At 38.9% G+C, this 19766-nt stretch overlaps 1 protein-coding gene across 5 annotated transcripts in view; it reads left to right on the top strand.

The window, feature by feature from the left end:
- The first annotated feature begins 307 nt into the window (after positions 1–307).
- LOC139442750 (uncharacterized) overlaps positions 308–19766 on the top strand; it is a 49279-nt gene continuing 29820 nt past the window's right edge. The window contains exon 1 of one of the 5 annotated variants that reach the window (XM_071223642.1): positions 308–387. In XM_071223642.1, the coding sequence (XP_071079743.1) occupies positions 331–387 (57 nt within the window). In that variant the 5' untranslated portion in view covers positions 308–330. Of the gene's footprint in view, positions 388–18954; positions 19071–19766 lie in introns of those variants that run through there. The other 4 variants (XM_071223635.1, XM_071223636.1, XM_071223639.1 and 1 more) reach the window with 4 other exon arrangements.

The following is a 19766-nucleotide window of genomic DNA, read 5'->3' on the forward strand; positions in this document are numbered from 1 at the left end:
ATCGAAACAATTCGTCTTGTGTAGGCTTTGTTATCTTGTGTTTATAGCTATATTTAGCCTGTTTTTTAAGTTTACAACTGTCGTCGAGTCTGTAACAAATCGCACGAACACAACTTTGTAAGATATTGGACACACGAAGGGAGATAACCGCTACCAAGCCAAACCGGACTAATGTTCTGATAAGATAGCCCAGCTGAATGTTTATATTCGGCGGCGTCCAGACCGGATACTTTAAAGCCAGGCAGTGTTCCAGAGACCAGTCTCAGAAAATGGGGTAAAGCTTCGCCTCCTGTTTTTTCTTTAATTGTGAACAACAATTTAATTCCACAAATGAAATGGATTACGCGTGCTTTATCAGTTCGCCACTGGAATACTGATGATCTGAAGGTGAGCATCTGATTGATTGTATATTTCATTCACAGCTGTTTTGAAAGATTGAGAGCTTCATCTTTGATGCAATAACACGCAGGTCTGAATGTCTTGCATAAATACATTTCTTTATACACATTTATGATGGGAAAGGTTTGTGAGAAGGTATTTTTACATACACGTCTACAATTGAATTGTATTTAACTAAATTAAAACGTCTGTCTACATCTTTTTTTGTTTGTAACGACGTTTCATGGCTACTGATAGCTCCTATTAATGTGAATATATGCAATGCACATGGTCTCCAAACGTTCACATGCCAAGGCTGTCTATAGTTCAACAATATTCAGGGGCGTGGCTTGGGGAAATTAAAAAGTAAGCAATCATATTGCAGTACGTATTTTTCTTAATCATTCACAACGCTTTTCAAACTGAAACGCAAGTAGGCCCATGCAACATATCTTAAAATATCACAAAATATCCTTACTACGTTCTGTACATAACACATTTTAAGTATAAAAACAGTTTGATTTTTGTGATCAAACAAGGATATTCCTTACAAAATATTAATTGTCAATGCAAGAGAATAACCATTCTAGATTAGCCACCGAAACAGATTCCATCTGGAGTAAAGGGCAATTTAAACAGCTGTTGTGACACCAGGTGTTCGCGAAAAGGGTACCAGTGTAACAACAACGAACCAACTCATCGACAATTTGGACACTGGTAGGCTGGTCAACCTGTAAATTAACAAAAGATCATGTGACTATAACAAACCACTGAAAGAAGAACACACTAATTTACTTTTTATATTTTTTTTATTTTTTGTAAAAACAAGTATTAAACACCATGAACATTACCATCTATTTCACCTCATTCATCATGTCTCGGTTTTCTATCAGTCTGGACCGCCTCCGTGGTCTAGTGGTAGAGCGTCCGCCCGATGAGCGGAAGGTCCGGGGTTTAATCCCCGGCCGCGTCATACCAAAAGACGTTAAAAGATGGTACTTGTAGTTAACCTGTCTGGCGCTCGGCTAAAACAAGGACTGGTCGGCTCAGAGTCAGTATACTGTGTCTGAGTGGGGTATTCATGTAACACGGCGGCATGGTATCTCAGTGAGCTAGCACTATAAATCGGCATCAGTCCGGACTAGCACAAGCAGCCACACACACACGTGCATGCACGCCGCTATATAAGTGCAATAATCTTGGACGCGACGTTAAACCCCATTTGATCTCACCTTCTGTCAGTCTCGGTACATAGTATGATCACAACGAACCAGAGCTCTACTAAAAGTGCTGATGAGTTGGATTTAACGGCGATTTGAACAGTATTTCTTATTTCTTATCAAGGCTTATGTATTAATAATATATTTCATTTCACTCTTGTCATAAAATGTAAATGCTTACGCTTAAGTCTATCACATCAGATATGTCGTTGAACAAACTGAAATTACAGTAGAGTAACAAAATAACACACTGACCATGGAATTTATCTTATTCTAAAATGGTCGCGATTGATTTTGTTGTTTTTGACTTTAATGAATCCTGCTTCCGTTGTCTGTCAGTCTGAGTACATTGAAAAACCAAAGTTCATCTTGCAAATTTCGATTTGAACAGTATTTCAGTATGTCACAGCGTGTTAATGTATGTATAATGGGAAAAAAGTCCAAAGTGACGTAAGTATTGAGCGAGTATGGTTTTACGCCGCTTTTGGCAATATTCCAGCAATATCACGGACGGGGACACCATAGGTTGGCTTCACATATTGTATCCATATGGGGAGTTGAACCCGGGCTTTCGGCGTGGCGAGCGAACGCTTTAACCACTGGGCTACCCGACCGCCCAAACAGGTATCAGACGTTATCCACTTCGGTGAAACGAGCCGTGAAGATCCGGGGTAGAATAGGTCTTCAGCAACCTATGCTTTTTACAATATTACAGTTATATCACGGCATGTAAGCATAATGTGGGAGGAAAGCCCGAAGTAATGCAGGTCTCAAACGTTTACCACTTCGATGAAACCCTAGAGCACGGGTATGGTGCCGACAAACCTAGAAACATAATCGGGGCGAACCGGGATTCGAACCCACAATCATAGGTTTCTGACGTGCCCAAGGGACGCAACTCTACACAGCGAATCGCGGCGCCTTAGACGTGCCCGTGCCCCCCGGATGAGAGAAACCGCAGCTGAATCAGGGCATTTATGGATTCGAACTAAAACCTACAGTCAAGCAACTGTGTACATCAAATTGCGATGCTTTAATCCACTCGTATCCCTTCAAAATCAAAACGCTTTGAACATATTGTAGGGTACAAATTGGTGATATGATACTGTCTTGGTTTCACGTAGGGCACATTTGTCATTCGGTCACATCAAGCATGTGGAATCTCTCACTTCGAGTGCAGAACACACCAGATGTTCAGAGCAGTCGGGAAAGAATGTGGCAGAATGTGCGTAAGAATCTCGTGAGAAGCAATTGTCTCGTGCTGCACGTAAAAACGAACAGCTTACGCACGTGCAGTACAGTTAAACACCTGGCGGAACTTCTTACGTAACATTCTACGGGGATTGTTTCCCTCGGGTCCTCTTTCAAGAAGCAACGTCAGTGCTACGACTAATTTTAAATGGGGGTTAGATCGCGCGATTTGTGAAACGGGCCCTGGGTCCCGTTTCACAATACAACCCTGGCGCTACGACTGTCGCAAGTCTGTGTTAATGTGTGGAGTTAAGATGTGGTGTTCAGGTATAGCGCTGAGATCACATTGTACAACGGCACCCAGGTCTGTTCGAAGGACCAGTCAGCTTTTGCCACACCAGTAACAACTTACCCAAAACAACTTACCAGGTTATCATTCTTTCGCACAATAACGATGATTTCCAATTCAGTTAGGACTCGGTGTACTTGTTGCCAAATATAACCTTCTGAACATCCAGGTCGGGGTTAAAGGTAATTTCCGACCATAATGCATAAGAGACTGGTCACGTGACATGTTTTTTGCAGCCAAACCATATGTTATTGACCTTTTTCACACATCGCTACTTCCGGTTTGAAAGCGAGGCTTGGAGAGCAGAAGGTGAAGGCTGGATAGCACATGAAACACATGGAGATGTCAACAAGGCATGCAATCGGGACAAACTGACAATTTAACCTTCCCGGTACATTTTTCGTAAGTATTGAACATTATTCTTATTGAGAAACTATTCTACTGTTATCTGGTCTCCTTACCGATATAAATTTGAATCTGGCCGTTCTGATGTGATTTCAATTTAAAATATCCATGACCACCTGGTAACTCCCAGTGCAGTTGATGGTAGCTGAACAGACTTAATACAAATGCTACTGAAATCTTGTAAAGAATAATTCATTGTTTACACACCATTAAGCCAAAATATTTATTGTGAGTTTAAATAACTTTGCGGGTTGTATTTGAAGTCGAAATATTGACCTTTTGACCATATCTAGATATATGTCAGAAATTAACTAAATTGATATGTTGATATAATGTATCAAATTGTAACCTACTGAGAATTTACAATCGTAACAAATCAGAAGTTTGCATCAGTTGCGTATTTGATGTAAATTGTAATGGACTCAAATGCATTCCAATAAAATATTAGACCTCTCGATCTACTTGTGCTGTAGTGATTGTGAACAGTTGTTATTTTGATTGTCAATGTTGACAGATTAGATAGCATGAGGTGTAATATTTCAACTGAATTATTACATAAAGGGTGTGTAAATATTTAAAGTAAAGTACAGTTTGATCTGCAATTTTGGTAACAATTAATATTTCTACAAACATGATATTTACTTTACTGTACCAATTTAATCAAGTCATGAAATGAACAAAAACCCAACTAATTAATGTCCAGTAGATGTTCAATCTACATGTGATCTTTATATAATTTACAGAAACAGATAACTCTTTAACAGTTTGTATTCAAATATTTCAAATGCATAAATTGATATTGACATTACTAAAAACTTAAAGTTTAAAAAGAATTATTTTTAATTCCCATGTGTATTGCAATCATAACTCATTTATTCCCTTTGTTTAATTGTGAAACCCATCTGGTTTTGTGTCCACAAACATGTTTTGAAACTTTTAAAACAAAAAGATTTCTTTTGTGCAAGCAATTGCCATGTATTATTGATTATTAATCATATCAATTTATATATAAGAATATAGTTGTGCTTACTGTGTCATTTTGCAATAATTATATTGTTATGATGTAATATTTTACTTTTGTTAACAATCTTTAGAACTTTAGTTTATTTCAATCAAGTCAAGTGGTGTGATCATTTTGATATTTTTTTTATAATTCAATCAAAACGAGAAAAATAAAAAAATATAAATACATAGAAGAAATTTGTTTTCCTTGTCAAATAACGATGATAGCATGAATTTATCTCATGCTCCTTGTATAGCATGCTCCTTGTGAAAATTCATTCCATTTCTTCTTCGAATGTACCTTATATGATGATTTTAGGGAGACATTACTGACAGCTATCGATAATCTTGGAGGACAAAATACTTCACATAGTATTCTTTTTGGTGATACAAACTTAGATGTTTTCCTGAATACAAAAATATTCTTGTCTGTACACAAATTTATAAAAACGACGAACAGATTCAGTAGCTAGCATATTATTTTTTCCAAACTGTTATTCATTAATAATGTTAAATCTATATTCAACACTAAAATGAATAATATTAGGATATGTATGAGATGCACACTGTCTTCACTTTCCAACACATTGTACATATCCTTCATATGAGCACTGTATATATATTGCGCACTATGTTTCCACAATGGGAAGCTTCAACTGTAAATTGTTCATTTTCATCATGCAATATTATGTATAACTGTATATAGGGAGAAGGCGGTAATAAGTGCTGCCCTTTGTCTGTTTGGACAATAAAATATGTTTAATAATATTTCATCTTGTGATCTGACAAAGCAAATATTTTCAAGTCAAGATATCAACTTTAGTAAACCACATGAAGGGATAAACATTGCATTTGACAAAATAAATTCAAGTCTTATATTTTCTTTGTGATCTTTACTCAGAAAACCATAGTGTCAATGAGGCAGACTGACTGTAGGTGTGACAAAACGTGATATTTCACCTGATTTTCACTCCAGCGAAAGTATGTTTTCAACATGGTCAGACTAAACAAAGTATTTCATGATTAAATACATACCGGTAATACAAATATCAAAACGTGTTTCATTAAAACAAGAGTGAATTTCTGTGTGACATTGATATAAAGAGCTTCAGTACACTGTCATTAAATTGATGCATCTGTTGAGTTTACTGTTTACAAAGAATATACTGTTTGAGTTTTCGACATATCAGATGAATTAATGCCTTCAAGATTGTTTTTAAGTAGCACGTAATGTTACACACTGTGATTAAATTTCCTTAAACTTCTCTATTTCAGAAGAATGTTGTTTTCTAAATAAGCAATGTTTTGAGAGAAGGTTAATATGCATTGTTTACAAAAAATGTTATTGAAGTAGGAATATTATTACAATATTATTGAATTATTCATTCAGGCCAGCGAGTCAACACAATGAAGTACTAGTATCCGGTGACGGATTTCTGGAGGAGCTTTCTGCTGACAGTAACACAATAGTTACAATGTGCGTCCTTTCAAAGGACGAGGAAGTGAAAAGCCATAACCAAATGTGCTTCCTGTCATATGTCACTTAAATAGGACGAGGAAGTGAATTCACTCACAAATCAACTTAGCCAATATTTATCGGACACTGAAAAAGCACATTGTACCATTTGTTTACAAGCAAGAAAATTATTTTCTCCTGGAATTTAATTAGGTGCTTTTGACTGACAAAGACACCCAGTCCATGTTAAGTTTTGAAAACTTATATTGTGAGAAATAAAGATATGAATTTTTTTGTTTGTTTTTCTTTGTTAAATATGAGAAATCCAGATTGTTCCATCAACATAATATGTACCGATACATATATTTTATCTTGGCTTGATTACCAATTGAAGTTGATTCCTTTATATCTTTTGTTATTTTATCTGTACTCATATCTGATCAAGACATTTTCAAACTATTCAGGATAAATGTATTAGTAGCTTCCTTTTGATATACAATTACCTATCATCATACAGGATTAGGTGAGGGTGTACAAGAAGTTGATAGTTGTATCAATTCTTATATTTCTTCAATTTCATACATTATTTATATTTATCAATTTTTAGTTTCCCTTTAACTTATTTTAAACAGTTCACACATTATTACTTTTGTCGTGCACGGTGCAATGTCAATCGGCAATAATCAGTTAAGTAAGTGATGTTTGAAAGTATCATCTGTCATTGTACACACTGAATAGAGTTATCGCCCCTTCTCATTGTAATATGTTAAAATGAAAATCTTAGCAGAAACAGTGGCTTTTGTCAACTGGACTCATGGCAAAACGATAGTGCGTTGTGCAGCAAACACCACTATGAAACGTGAAATAAACATGATCTCAATCTTGATCTAGAGTTCGCCAAGCCACGCATTGACTGAGCAATTTTGCAAAGGTACACTGACGTGTTTCATTTTATGCGGTTTATTTACGATACAAAACTTCTGTCATTGAATGTACTGTCACATTGTATCTATATGCCGACGAGGTTATGATAAAACAATCTATTTCTGAAATACGTATCTCGAAATGCACCTTTCGATTCACTTCCGGGATCCTGACAGCAAAATGCTAATTCCAGTGTATTACAGGCATATTTTAGTTGGTCCTTATGATTTAATGTGAAATATCTTCTGTATTAGATACAGAGGATACCATTTTTTGTTTGTTTAAAATGTCCACCAGTGAAATGCACAACATGCTGTCTGTTCCCTATGAGCTGATACGACTCACACTGCATGGAGCTATGCTCTCCAAGCCTCGTTTTCGATCCAAGATGGCGAAAGTGTGAAAAAGGTCAATAGGTATATGGAAAGCTCTTGGAAATGTGCCTTCGCCAGTATCACTAGAAAAAATAAAAACTACCAAAATAATTACTCGTAGAGCCATTTGAAGATAATAAAAAAAAAATCCGTGATCATTTACCAACCAGAAACACAACTAGCAGTGTTGTATCTGTTACGGGGTAATTAATCTCAATACAGACAAAGAAAGGCCGGTTGGGGGTAGGGTGGGGGTTGGGGTGGGCGGCTGTGTGTGTGTGTGTATGGTGTGTGGTAAGTGTGCGCAGAACGTTTCCCAACGTTCCAATACATTTTTTAGGGCTTTCGCGTATTACCTCTGACTGCATACTAGAAACTAGTGTTTGGACGTATTTCTAGGCATTCTTCTGGGGATTTCCGAAGGATATAATCTTTTTTCGCTATTTTAATCTTCTAAAACTATGTAAACAACAGTGCCGTGGTGGTATTGTAAACAAGATATAATCGGTCGGTGGTATCGTTGTTAGAAATTGCTGGAGAATCTGAGGCGTGATTATTAAAAAATATGTTCTTCTCATGTAACTGCAAATCATGCACCACGACTGTGGAATGTATTTACGTTATGAAAACAGAACCAATCTAGATTTATATAAAAACAAGTCTAGCCAGCTCTAGCCACAAGAAATAAGCATCAGGAAAAATTATTTGTTTTAATTTTAGAGGATAAAAATGTATTTTGTGTAACAAAAGATTTCATAGACTATATGTTACTATATCGAAGATCATCTTCCCTAGGCAAGGGCGTTAACTGACTATAAAAGTCCAGCTTCCACTCTTGCCGAACTAGGCTTGAATGTCTGGGCTCGATAGTAGCGCAACCAGTGGCTGATACGAGTAATGTCCCTCCTAAGTCCCTTCTATTGATCAATCGGATTCCATCTCTGATATCACCTGCATTTACTTCATACAAAATGGCAGCGCCCGGTCGAAACGCTTTGATCGATAATCAAGATCTATATTGTAATAAAACGGGTCTTACCCAGCAAAGTGGATCTAATCACATGAGCACCTTGATTAAAAACATGAAAATATTTGCAATATATCTGTCGACGACCAGTTGACGGTACGCATGCTTTGCAAATCCTGCAGTCGACCGAAATCTGCACGTTGAGATCCATGTTGTTTACGCGCCGGATGTCTAGTATTTTTTGCGATTTTGACTGGACAATGCATAGTTGGTTGGTTTGTTGTTTGACGCCGCCTTCAGCAATATTCCAGCTATTTGACGGCGGTCTGTAAACAATCGAATCTGGACCAGGCAAACCAGTGATTAATATCATGAGCATCGAAACACGCAATTGGGATCGATGAAATGCATCAACCAAGTCAGCGAGCCTGACCAACCGTTCGCGTTAGTCGCCTCTTACGACAAGCATAGTCGCCTTTTACGGCAAGCATGGGTCGCTGAAGACCTGTTCTACTCCGGATATTCACGGGTCATATTTGAATATATAGACTCATTAGTCCAGCCAACATGTAACTCCGGAACTCCAGCCTAGTTCGGTAAGGGTGGAAACTGAATTTTTATAGTAAGTTAACGCCCTTGCCTAGGGAAGATGACTGGAGATGGGTAGTCCTGCACCATGACCGTGGAATATATTTATTTTATGAAAAAATAATAATCTAGAAATCCATACAAAAGCAAATCTAGCCAGCTCAAGCTAGCTCTATTCCACATCAGCATAGGGAATGTTTTATTTTTAGAGTCAAGAAGGATATTGTGTAATATAAGATTTCAGAGACTAAATGTTAGTCTAGGAGATGGGGTCCGGGTTGAAATACGTTCACAGCATTCTGTTGCTCATAAGGGGTGGTTAAATGGGATTGGCGGATTGCCAGTCGCTGTTGGCATAATGTAAAGAATGGGATGGGTTTTGGAAAGGAGTTTGGATTGTAATACTGATTGGGATTTAGAATGAGACAAATGAAATATACGCTACTTACAAACAAATCTCAAATCGAATATGCCAAGACAGTTTAAGTTAAGTTAAGTGAAAGATATTTGTTATCATGACAAATAAATTTGTCTTCTCATAAATATGTTTTTGGTTATCAAGTTTGACCATATAAGAGCCTCAAAGGTAATTTCAGGGAATATGTCTAAAAGATTGATGTTAAATCAGGGAATATGTATAATACCTGAAAAGTTTTGGGATTATGTATATTCCGTGAATGAATCAGACATTAAACATATTCCCTGAATATTTCAGGGATTACACATATTCCCTGTAACATATACAGATGTCACCGACATGTCAATTCAATTCACGTTATTGTATCAGTAAGGATTTCATAAGGTTTGTTTTCATTGCGAGATAAGTATATTGCACTTTTTTCTTAATCCAAATGCCATTCCAGTATTCCAAGCTAAACTCCATTCCATACTTTACACATTACCGTCGCTGTGACGTGGCTGATTGGATGTCACTGTGATAAAGCCCCATTGTTTCTGATAGTCTGTCTTACAGACCCTTACAAATATATATCAAATACAGCCCATGCAAGTCTATAATGTTTGGCAAGTCTAGATTACTGCAGGAAAATGAACTGTCACTGGGCTCCCTTTTATTATATTTTTATTAAGACAACTAGACAACTGTTTTTTTTCAGTGGGATATGTTCATTTCAGAGACCAGATGTTAGTCTATGTTTCTGACAGTGGCGTCAACAACATTCACTCACTCACTCACTCACTAAAATGCCGAAACCCGTTACACGTCTGTGGCGTTGGGAAGTAAAAACACTGAAGCAGTTTTACATTGGAAACATTGATCAATGAATGCCAGTTTTTTGTTTCTAGAGCCACGAAACAAGGCAGTAAACAAGAAAAATAACGTCTAATGCATTTGAAATCACCTCAGGTTTAGGGAAATCGTGACTTTGTCTGTCGGGCGCTGATAATACTAATGGATGTCGATTTAATTTGCAGAATGCAAGGTTTTGTTCGCAAGAAAACTATATAGTTACATTTACACGTTAATACGATGCGTGGAAACAACTGCAGATGAAGATAAACTCGTCGGGGCCATTCATAGTACAAACCGCAACAGTCCCGCTCGTTTATTTGGAAAAAAACCCAACTCGTCGACACTTCCGATGCCTTGCAGATAAATGCGAAGAAACGTAGAGCGAGTGCTCTATTTTGAACACGTTTGAAATGGATCTCGATCGTGGCTTAGGTTGAAATAGAGTTCATTTACCACATGTGGTGAAACTCCAAACACAGATAAAGCGCATCCATCACAATGTCTGATAACGTTTTGATGAGTTTCATGGGGATATCAAGAGTTCACTGTGGTTGGCACTGGTAACGGTTCGTTCACTGAAATGCGCAGACGCTATAATGTTTGATAAAGGCAGGAACTCAGTCTGCGGCGTGCTCTATTTATAACCCACCTTGTCTCAGATGCAGTGTCGGGGATGAAAAAGCACCACTTGTTCACGGATTCGGTGGTGATAAATTACAACCCCCAAATGTCAGTTTCAACACTGGTCTCGATTAAACTTTAGAAACGGGTTATTTAATCTGCCCTCCTGGGGATGTTGGGTAATTATTTTCAGAATTACATAATTACGATCAAGGAAAGACGGACATTAGTTTTGCTCTAATGTTGGACAAATATGAATTTCCCTATAATGCACACGAAGTCGACCTTTTGGTTTTTTTAAGTCTTAACAGTCTGAAAATAACATGTGACATGCGTATGCTTTACTACAGGATTAAATAAACTGTGAAATAACTAAAACATAATAATAATAATAATGATAATAATAATAATAATAATAATAATAATGACAACATTAATTTTGTGTGTAATTTGGTTCATTATCATACTTTTCATAATTTAATTATAACATTTCATGCCATTGCGACCGTCATAATTTATGTTTGGGTTCAAGAGAATGCCATATGAGTGAGTATTGTTTTACGTTGCTTTTAGCAATATTCCAGCAATATCGGTGGTGGACACAAGAATTGAGCTTCACACAATGTACCCATGTGGAAAATATCGAACCCGGGTCTTCGGCGTGATGAGCGAACGCTTTAACCACTAGACTACCCCACTGTTCCATTGTGTTATTGGACCCGTGAAGATCCGGGACAGAATAGGTCTTCAGCAACCCATGCTTGCCGTAAAAGGCGACTATGCTTGTAGTAAGAGGCGTCTGGTCAGGTTTGCTGACTCGGTTGATGCATGTCATCGTATCCCAATTGCGTGGGTCGATACTCGTGATATCAATCACTGGTTTGTCTGGTCCAGACTCGTGTATTTACAGACCGCCGTCATATAGCTTGAATATTGCAGAGTACGGTGTTAAAAAAAAAATAAAAAAAAAAAAATAAAAAAATAAACTGATGTAATATTTACTGTTATTTAACAAATTTGAGGTGTATGGATTGAATTATTTTGAATTGTTGCCCTCCAGGGCTCCTTTCCTCAAAGTGATCTTAGGACTAAGGTGATCGTAAGTCCCATACTTTGACATAGACTTACGAGCGCTAAGATCGCTTTGAGGAACGGGGCCCTGGTGATTTTTTAGTCATTAAGTTGCATGTTTTCATTCACTTTGGATATTCGATATATATCCTGTACCAAAGAAGTAGGGGATAGTGACAATCATCAAGACATACATGTATCTTCTGATCTATATGGTATTGACAAATAGAATTGATATGATCATATTTGATGGGGAGTAGGCGATCAGATCTAATTGGTGTGATGAGATGGTGACACACTAGGTCGGAAAAGAGGGCGAGGGTCAACTTCGAAATTTGCATTTTGCAGCCGCCGTCACTAATATCGGGTAAAACCACCCCTGGTGGCCACGCACGAAAGCTTCAAGGCTTGACTCACGTTGTTCCACTCAACGCCGAATTCACTGAGAATGGTGGATGGATTTTGACGTTGACCTACACGTCTGCCATTAACGTCCCACGACAATATAGAGCTCAGTTCGGCCCTTCTTCCCGAGGCATGAGAGTTAACTGACTTTAAAAGTCCAGTTTCAACCCTTGCCGAACTAGGCTGGAATTACAGGGCTCGATCGTAGCGCCACCAGTGGCTATTACCAGTTATGTCCCTTCTAAGCCTCTCCTATGGACCAATCAAATTCCACCTCTCGTATCACTTGCATTTGCTTCACACAAAATGGTGGTGCCCAGTCAGGACGATCTGATCGATAATCAAGATCTATATATTGATAAAACGGGTTTTACATCGCGAAATGCTTCAAATCACGTGATCACCTTGAATAAAAACATGAAAATATTTGGAAAATATCTGCTGACGAGTTGGCGGTGCACATGCTTTGCAAAGCATTCAATCAACCGAAATCAGAATTGATATGATCATATTTGATCGGGAGTAGGCGATCAGATCTAATTGGTGTGATGAGATGGTGACACACTAGGTCGGAAAAGAGGGCGAGGGTCAACTTCGAAATTTGCATTTTGCAGCCGCCGTCACTAATATCGGGTAAAACCACCCCTGGTGGCCACGCACGAAAGCTTCAAGGCTTGACTCACGTTGTTCCACTCAACGCCGAATTCATTGAGAATGGTGGATGGATTTTGACGTTGACCTACACGTCTGCCATTAACGTCCCACGACAATATAGAGCTCAGTTCGGCCCTTCTTCCCGAGGCATGAGAGTTAACTGACTTTAAAAGTCCAGTTTCAACCCTTGCCGAACTAGGCTGGAATTACAGGGCTCGATCGTAGCGCCACCAGTGGCTATTACCAGTTATGTCCCTTCTAAGCCTCTCCTATGGACCAATCAAATTCCACCTCTCGTATCACTTGCATTTGCTTCACACAAAATGGTGGTGCCCAGTCAGGACGATCTGATCGATAATCAAGATCTATATATTGATAAAACGGGTTTTACATCGCGAAATGCTTCAAATCACGTGATCACCTTGAATAAAAACATGAAAATATTTGGAAAATATCTGCTGACGAGTTGGCGGTGCACATGCTTTGCAAAGCATTCAATCAACCGAAATCAGCACGACAGCTTATGAACCGGATTTCGATTTCGGTGCGCGATTTTGATTGACTCGTTAGTCCAGCCAAAATGCAACCCCATAATACCAGCCGAGTTCGGCAAGGGTGGAAACTAGACTTTTATAGTCAGTTAACTCTCTTGCCTCGGGAAGATGAGTTCGGCCAGGCATTGTGATACTACCCAAAACCATTATGGATCCACCCCAAAAGCGATCATGCTGTGCGACTTTACGTCCATAAAATGCACATAAAGACGTCTCCAGACTCAATTCCTTCGGCCATGGATGTCGAGAGCGAACCTTGATACGTCAGATTATCCGGGTGCTGACTTTCCCAACACCACTGACGCCTCTGATTGAAATGACGCGCAGTAAGTTGTGGGATGACACGTGGACGTCGTTCACGCAAATGCCATCTGTGCTGACGATTTCGCAGCCACTTGATATGTCCTCTTACACCAGTTGCCTGTGGCAACCAGTCCCTTATCTGAGTGACAACCGATTTCTTAATGACATCGATCTTACTAATCTGTCCTCAGTTGGAGTTGTTGCCCTTGGGCGTCCAGAGTGGCGTCTATCATCGACGTTACGTGTTTGTTTGTATCGGGTCCACAATCTGCTGGTGACAGATTGAGAAACATGCAGCGTTTAGTGAACAATATTCAGACGTTTTCCCACCTGCAACATGCCTATGAGTGAGTGAGTGAGTGAGTATGGTTTTACGCCGCTTTTAGCAATATTCCAGCAATATCACGGCGGGGCACACCAGAAATGGGCTTCACACATTGTACCCATGTCGGTCATCGAACCCGGGTCTTCGGCGTGACGAGCGAACGCTTTAACCACAAGACTACCCGACCGCCCGCAACATGCCTATGGCACGCAAACGTCCAGCACGTTGCAAACGTTGTATGATCAATGCTGTTGCTTCCTTAATGATTAGAGGGCACGGGTGGCTCAGTCGTCTAAGGCGCCGCGATTCGCTGTGCAGAGTTGCGTCCCTTGGGCACGCCAGAAACCTATGATTGTGGGTTCGAATCCCGGTTCTCCCCAATTATGTTTCTAGGTTTGTCAGCACCATACCCGTGCTCGTGGGTTTCACCGAAGTGGTAAACGTCTGAGACCTGCATCACTTCGGGCTTTCCTCCCACATTAAGCTGACACGCCGTGATATAACTGGAATACTGTTAAAAGCAGCGTTCAACCCAACTCACTCACTCCTTAATGATTAAATATGATTAATGAAGTGTCTTTGAGCGTTTGCATCTGGCATTCCCCCAAGCACGTGCTGTCCGGGGTAGCGTGTTTCATGACTGTCACAATGTTGGTTTGGCGAGCCTTATATCTAGGGAAATATTCTTGCCACTTATTTTCATTGCTAGGTTTACGTCTAGTCTCTGAAATAAACATATCGTACAGAAAAAAAACAGTTGTTCAGTTATCTTAATAATATATAATAAAAGGGAGCCCAGTGACTCTCTGCAGTAATCTAGACTTGCCAAACATTATAGACTTGCATGGGCTGTATTTGATATATATTTGTATCAGGGTCTGTAAGACAGGCTATTTCTTTGCCAGACATCGATGTATTTTCCTGTAGTTTCACCTCAAAACATAATATCCCCTACATTTTTTGCATAGCATAATTACTCCTTTGGATCAAGTCTTATATGTATTTTTTAATCCTTGAGTGAACCTTTTATCAACATAATTTGCATAAATCTCCATGTGATTCCCGTGACACATATTATAACAACGGTACAAGCTATGATATGCCATACGTGGCACTTTTCCGTCATTATTAGCTGTACATGAGACTGTGTGTACGTGATGCTTGCAGGCAGTCAGTTAATAAGGATCAAAGGCTCCATTGGGTAATTATTCACAGCGCCGTTTCAGTTGGAATTTACATTTTTTCATGTTTACATGTCCTCAAGCAACTCAAAAGTAATTGGGTTATACGCAGTTTATCTGGAGCTCAGACTGCACAACCTCTTATACTGATCCTAGAATTAAATGACCCATTTCAATGAATATTGTTTGTATGAATTGCTGTATGTTTAGACGATTTTATACTGAAACCTCACTCAACCTTTACTCTCTTATGTAGGAAGAGAGTACCGAAGAGTACGATGTCATATCTTAAAATATTTTTGACCTGTAATGAGGCGGGGGCACGGATGACCCAGTCGGCTAAGGCGCCGCAATTCGCTGGGCAGAGTTGCGTCCCTTGGACACGCCAGAAACCTATGATTGTGGGTTCGAATCCAAGTTCGCCCCAATTATGTTTCTAGGTTTGTCAGCACCATACCCGTGCTCGTGGGTTTCACCGAAGTGGTAAACGTCTGAGACCTGCATCACTTCGGGCTTTCCTCCCACATTAAGCTGACACGCCGTGATATGACTGGAATACTGTTTAAAGCGGCGTTTAACCCAACTAACTCACTATAATGAGGCGTTTTATCGATGCGGAAATTCAATCCCATAACTTTGGTGTCAGGATCCGATAAACATGCTGAGGTCACCAGAACGGAACAAATTGATACGCTCCATACATCGATGTGATCTCTACTTGTGTGCACTACGTGTGTACAAAAGAAGCGACAAAACCCTTTCCATAGTCACAAGAAATCTCTGCTAAAAACAGAGTCGATTTACGATTCCGACTGTATCATGAGCATTTGTTTATGATCCACTATCAAATAGTGATGATATCGGGTTTCCGCGAAAAGGTGAGTGTCTCCTGCCCCTATGGTGGCACCCGTCACAAACACATGCAAAGGCAGGTCAACTGTTCAGCTGAAAAAAGCACGCGATCAAATGAAAAGCACACGTCAAAATAGGGAATTGCATTGAACATCAAGTTTGTCAATAACAGGATTGTATTTCAGACGTGATATCTAATGAGAATGAAGTTAAATTGTTTATTTTAGTGAAGATTTGATTCAGAGATTATAATACTTGCATGGTTCTGTATCGAAACTAGTTTATATCAGGAATAATCCATTTTTATTTCTCGCGTAATACATTCTTATTCCTAGTACTTGATACTTACAATACGGAAACACGCGAGGTTGATACTCTCTATTTTCGTAAATATTCTATGTTAAATGTATTCGGGAAATACTTTATTTGTATATGTTAACTATGTGTTTCTTAGTGAATAAGAGATACCGTTTTTTCTGCATTAGAACACTTTTATTTAAAACATACGCTTTTGCTCGAATAACGTCATTGATTAATTTTTGTCGGCTGTAAGAAACTGCCTGTTCATGCTCTATGCTAGCCTTGCTCCAAGGCTGTACTGAAAGATAAGTCCATGGATGTGTAGTAATTCTATCCTCCTAATAGGCAAGTCTAGATATTTGGAAAGTACGGACTGAAGTCTCTTGTAGGGACAATTGTTCTTATTATTAATATAATCTAGAAATAATGATTTAATCTAATAATTATTGCCTTAGAGACCTGTGCAAGTCTAGCGCTACGTGAACGTTGACTGTTTAGGTAAAATTTCAGAAAGCAGATAGAATCTTTAACGCTTTAGAAAAAAGTATTATATTTCATGGCAGTCAAGGGTTGCCAACCAGGAATCTAGACTTGTTTCATCTCGTGTGAAGTTGACGGATGCTGTCAATCTCCGCGTTTTCTTTCCTACATTTTGTTTGGGGAATCTGCAATGGAGAAGTTACGTTCTTTGTATAATTTTTACATGGCGTCCTATTCGCATACATATTAGGAATGGACGCAAATAGCATCGGCTGTACCAAAGAAAATGGATGTTGGAATGACTGAAACATTAAATTGAAGCATGTACGTAGTATTTGTATGACATTTCTGATAAGAAATACAATCAATGCTTAGACAATCCATGTCAGATTTCATCACACAATCGTTTTGATTTCGGAGGATTTCCATCTACATAATGAACAAAGACACCCACATATTCCTTGTATTTCATTTGCTGATGGTAAAGTGCAAGTGGTGATCTTGGCACCCCCTTTGTAATGCCTAGACCCCCACAGTCACTCCAAACTCACATCCGGGTTACTGCTTCCACAAATTCTATCAATGATATAACACGATGGGATGTTATTTAACTTTTTTAGTGGTATGCATCGCAATGACCACAACGTCTTGACCACATAAAATGGGCAACGGACCGTGAAACATAGTCCCCAAGAAACCGGATTATGTGAGCGTTTATCGTAATCGTGTTTAGTTCACTGTATTGTTTCCTCACTTGAAAACGACTTTGTAGGATTCCGTACGTTTTGTGTGGAAACGCGTTAGAAAATCCGGACTTTAAAGCATGAGAGATAAAGGCTTGTTGTCATCTTCCCGAGGCAAGGGAGTGAACTGACTATAAAAGTCCAGTTTCCACCCGCATATTATAGGTCGGTATGTATGATCATTTTATAGACCTAAAGGTTCTTTTCGCAATGTTCGTTGGGGAGTGCTGTTTTCACTTAATATGACTTAATATGTAAGCCATAACTAGCCAGAATCTACGATGATACCTTCTTTCATAAATATGCTTTACTTTCTTAGGTTGTATTTCCAACAATATATGTATCATTCCTTTAAACACACTGCAGCCGAACCGATTCCAATACAGCAATACTCAGGATCTGCTGGTCGTGGATCCGAATTCTAGATTCACCGATGATGATCCTCGGTTTGTCAACAGTGATATAAATACAGGGAGCCTTTCACTTGTACATACATACAAAACATGTAATAATGCAAGATAGCAAATATGAACAAACTATAGCAGAGGGCGACGAAACGGACCATAGCATGCCAGCGACCCGTGAAGATCCGGGCTAGAATAGGTCTTCAGCAGCCCATGCTTGTCGTAAAAGGCGACTAACGGGATCGGGTGGTCAGGCTCGCTGACTTGGTTGATGCATGTCATCGTATCCCAATTGTGTAGATCGATGCTCATGATGTCAATCACTGGATTGTCTCGTTCAGACTCGACTATTTACGTACCGCCGTCATATGGCTAGAATAATGCTGTGTACGGCGTTAAACCAAAAACCAAAACAAAAACAAACATAACACGCCCGAGGCACACGAGTGAATATGCTGTCTTTTTACGAAACTTCACGATGTCTCATCTATAACATTGTGTATACACCGAACATTTCGTATGAAATATTTACTTTTCGATGCGCATATGGATTTAGAAATTCTTTCATTTCAGACTGTAATTAGATTTCAGGCTGTTTTCGGAGTTGACCCACAAACTCAACATGTGCATCCGCGCCTGTTAGTATTTCGGTATCGGCACAGATCGTGCCTGTCACACGTGTTTCTACGAGATGTCTGCCAGTTCTCGTTTCTTCTTTATGAGAATACCGCGACAAGATCAATGTGATAAAAAAGGAGGCCAATTCCCATACTCCGTACACCGCCTTCAACATAACCCCTGTCGTCATACCAATCTCAGGCAGCAAAGCTCGTTACAGGGCTACATGTTGCAAGCGCTAGTATAAATCTTTGCCATTACTCCCAAGGTGCCCTATCAGAATGGGATAATGGTCGATTCTCCAACCGCAACCACACGAACGAGCGTGGCTGTGATAAGATACTGTGTTTTTTCCAGTGGATGGTAGTCACACAAATGTCTTGCAGTGGAGATGCAGACATGATGAGACTCTCCGAGGTGGAGCTGACTGGAGCATGTTGCCGATAGGTGAGTGTAAGTGTTTATATATACAGTAAACTAAACGAACTCAAAGGGACTACTAATTTTAGTTCGTTATAACCGTAGTTCGTTATAAGTACATATACAGCATAACTACAGCAAGTAGTCGGGACCAAAAAGTAAGTTTGTTATATCCGTCAGTTCGTTATAAGCGTGTTCGTTATAACCGTAGTTTACTGTGTGTTAAACAGCTGCTCAACATTCAAACACAGATCATACAAATGTTTAAACGAAAAATATGTCAATCACAAAACTTTCAATATTGGGAAAAGTATTGTATTTTCAGCATTCACAATATTATGATGTAGATTCATACTAGATTGTAAATTTATAAATTCTAAAGCTTAAATCGTGTAGGCAATTGTAAAAATTCATATTAATGTATAACCTTTTGCCGAATATAAAGATTGACTCTTAGGTCAGCCAGCGATAAAATAATCAGACAAATTGTAGTCAATGCGTGATCATTGTGTGATTGTAGTGTAATTCAATTTAAGTTCACATTTAGTATGTTAAATTTATCTTTATTTCAATCCGCAAATGTTTTTCAAGGGGCTGAGCATAAACACTGACATATGCTTAAGAAACACCAAACACCAACAACGTGCTTAGTGTGCAATGATTTATATTCAGTATTCGATGTGATAAAGTTATTACAGTAAGAATAATAACCTGAATAATTAGTTTGTA

This window comes from Haliotis cracherodii, unplaced genomic scaffold, assembly GCF_022045235.1.
Source record: "Haliotis cracherodii isolate W230 unplaced genomic scaffold, xgHalCrac1.p SCAF_5, whole genome shotgun sequence".
NCBI lineage: Eukaryota > Metazoa > Mollusca > Gastropoda > Lepetellida > Haliotidae > Haliotis > Haliotis cracherodii.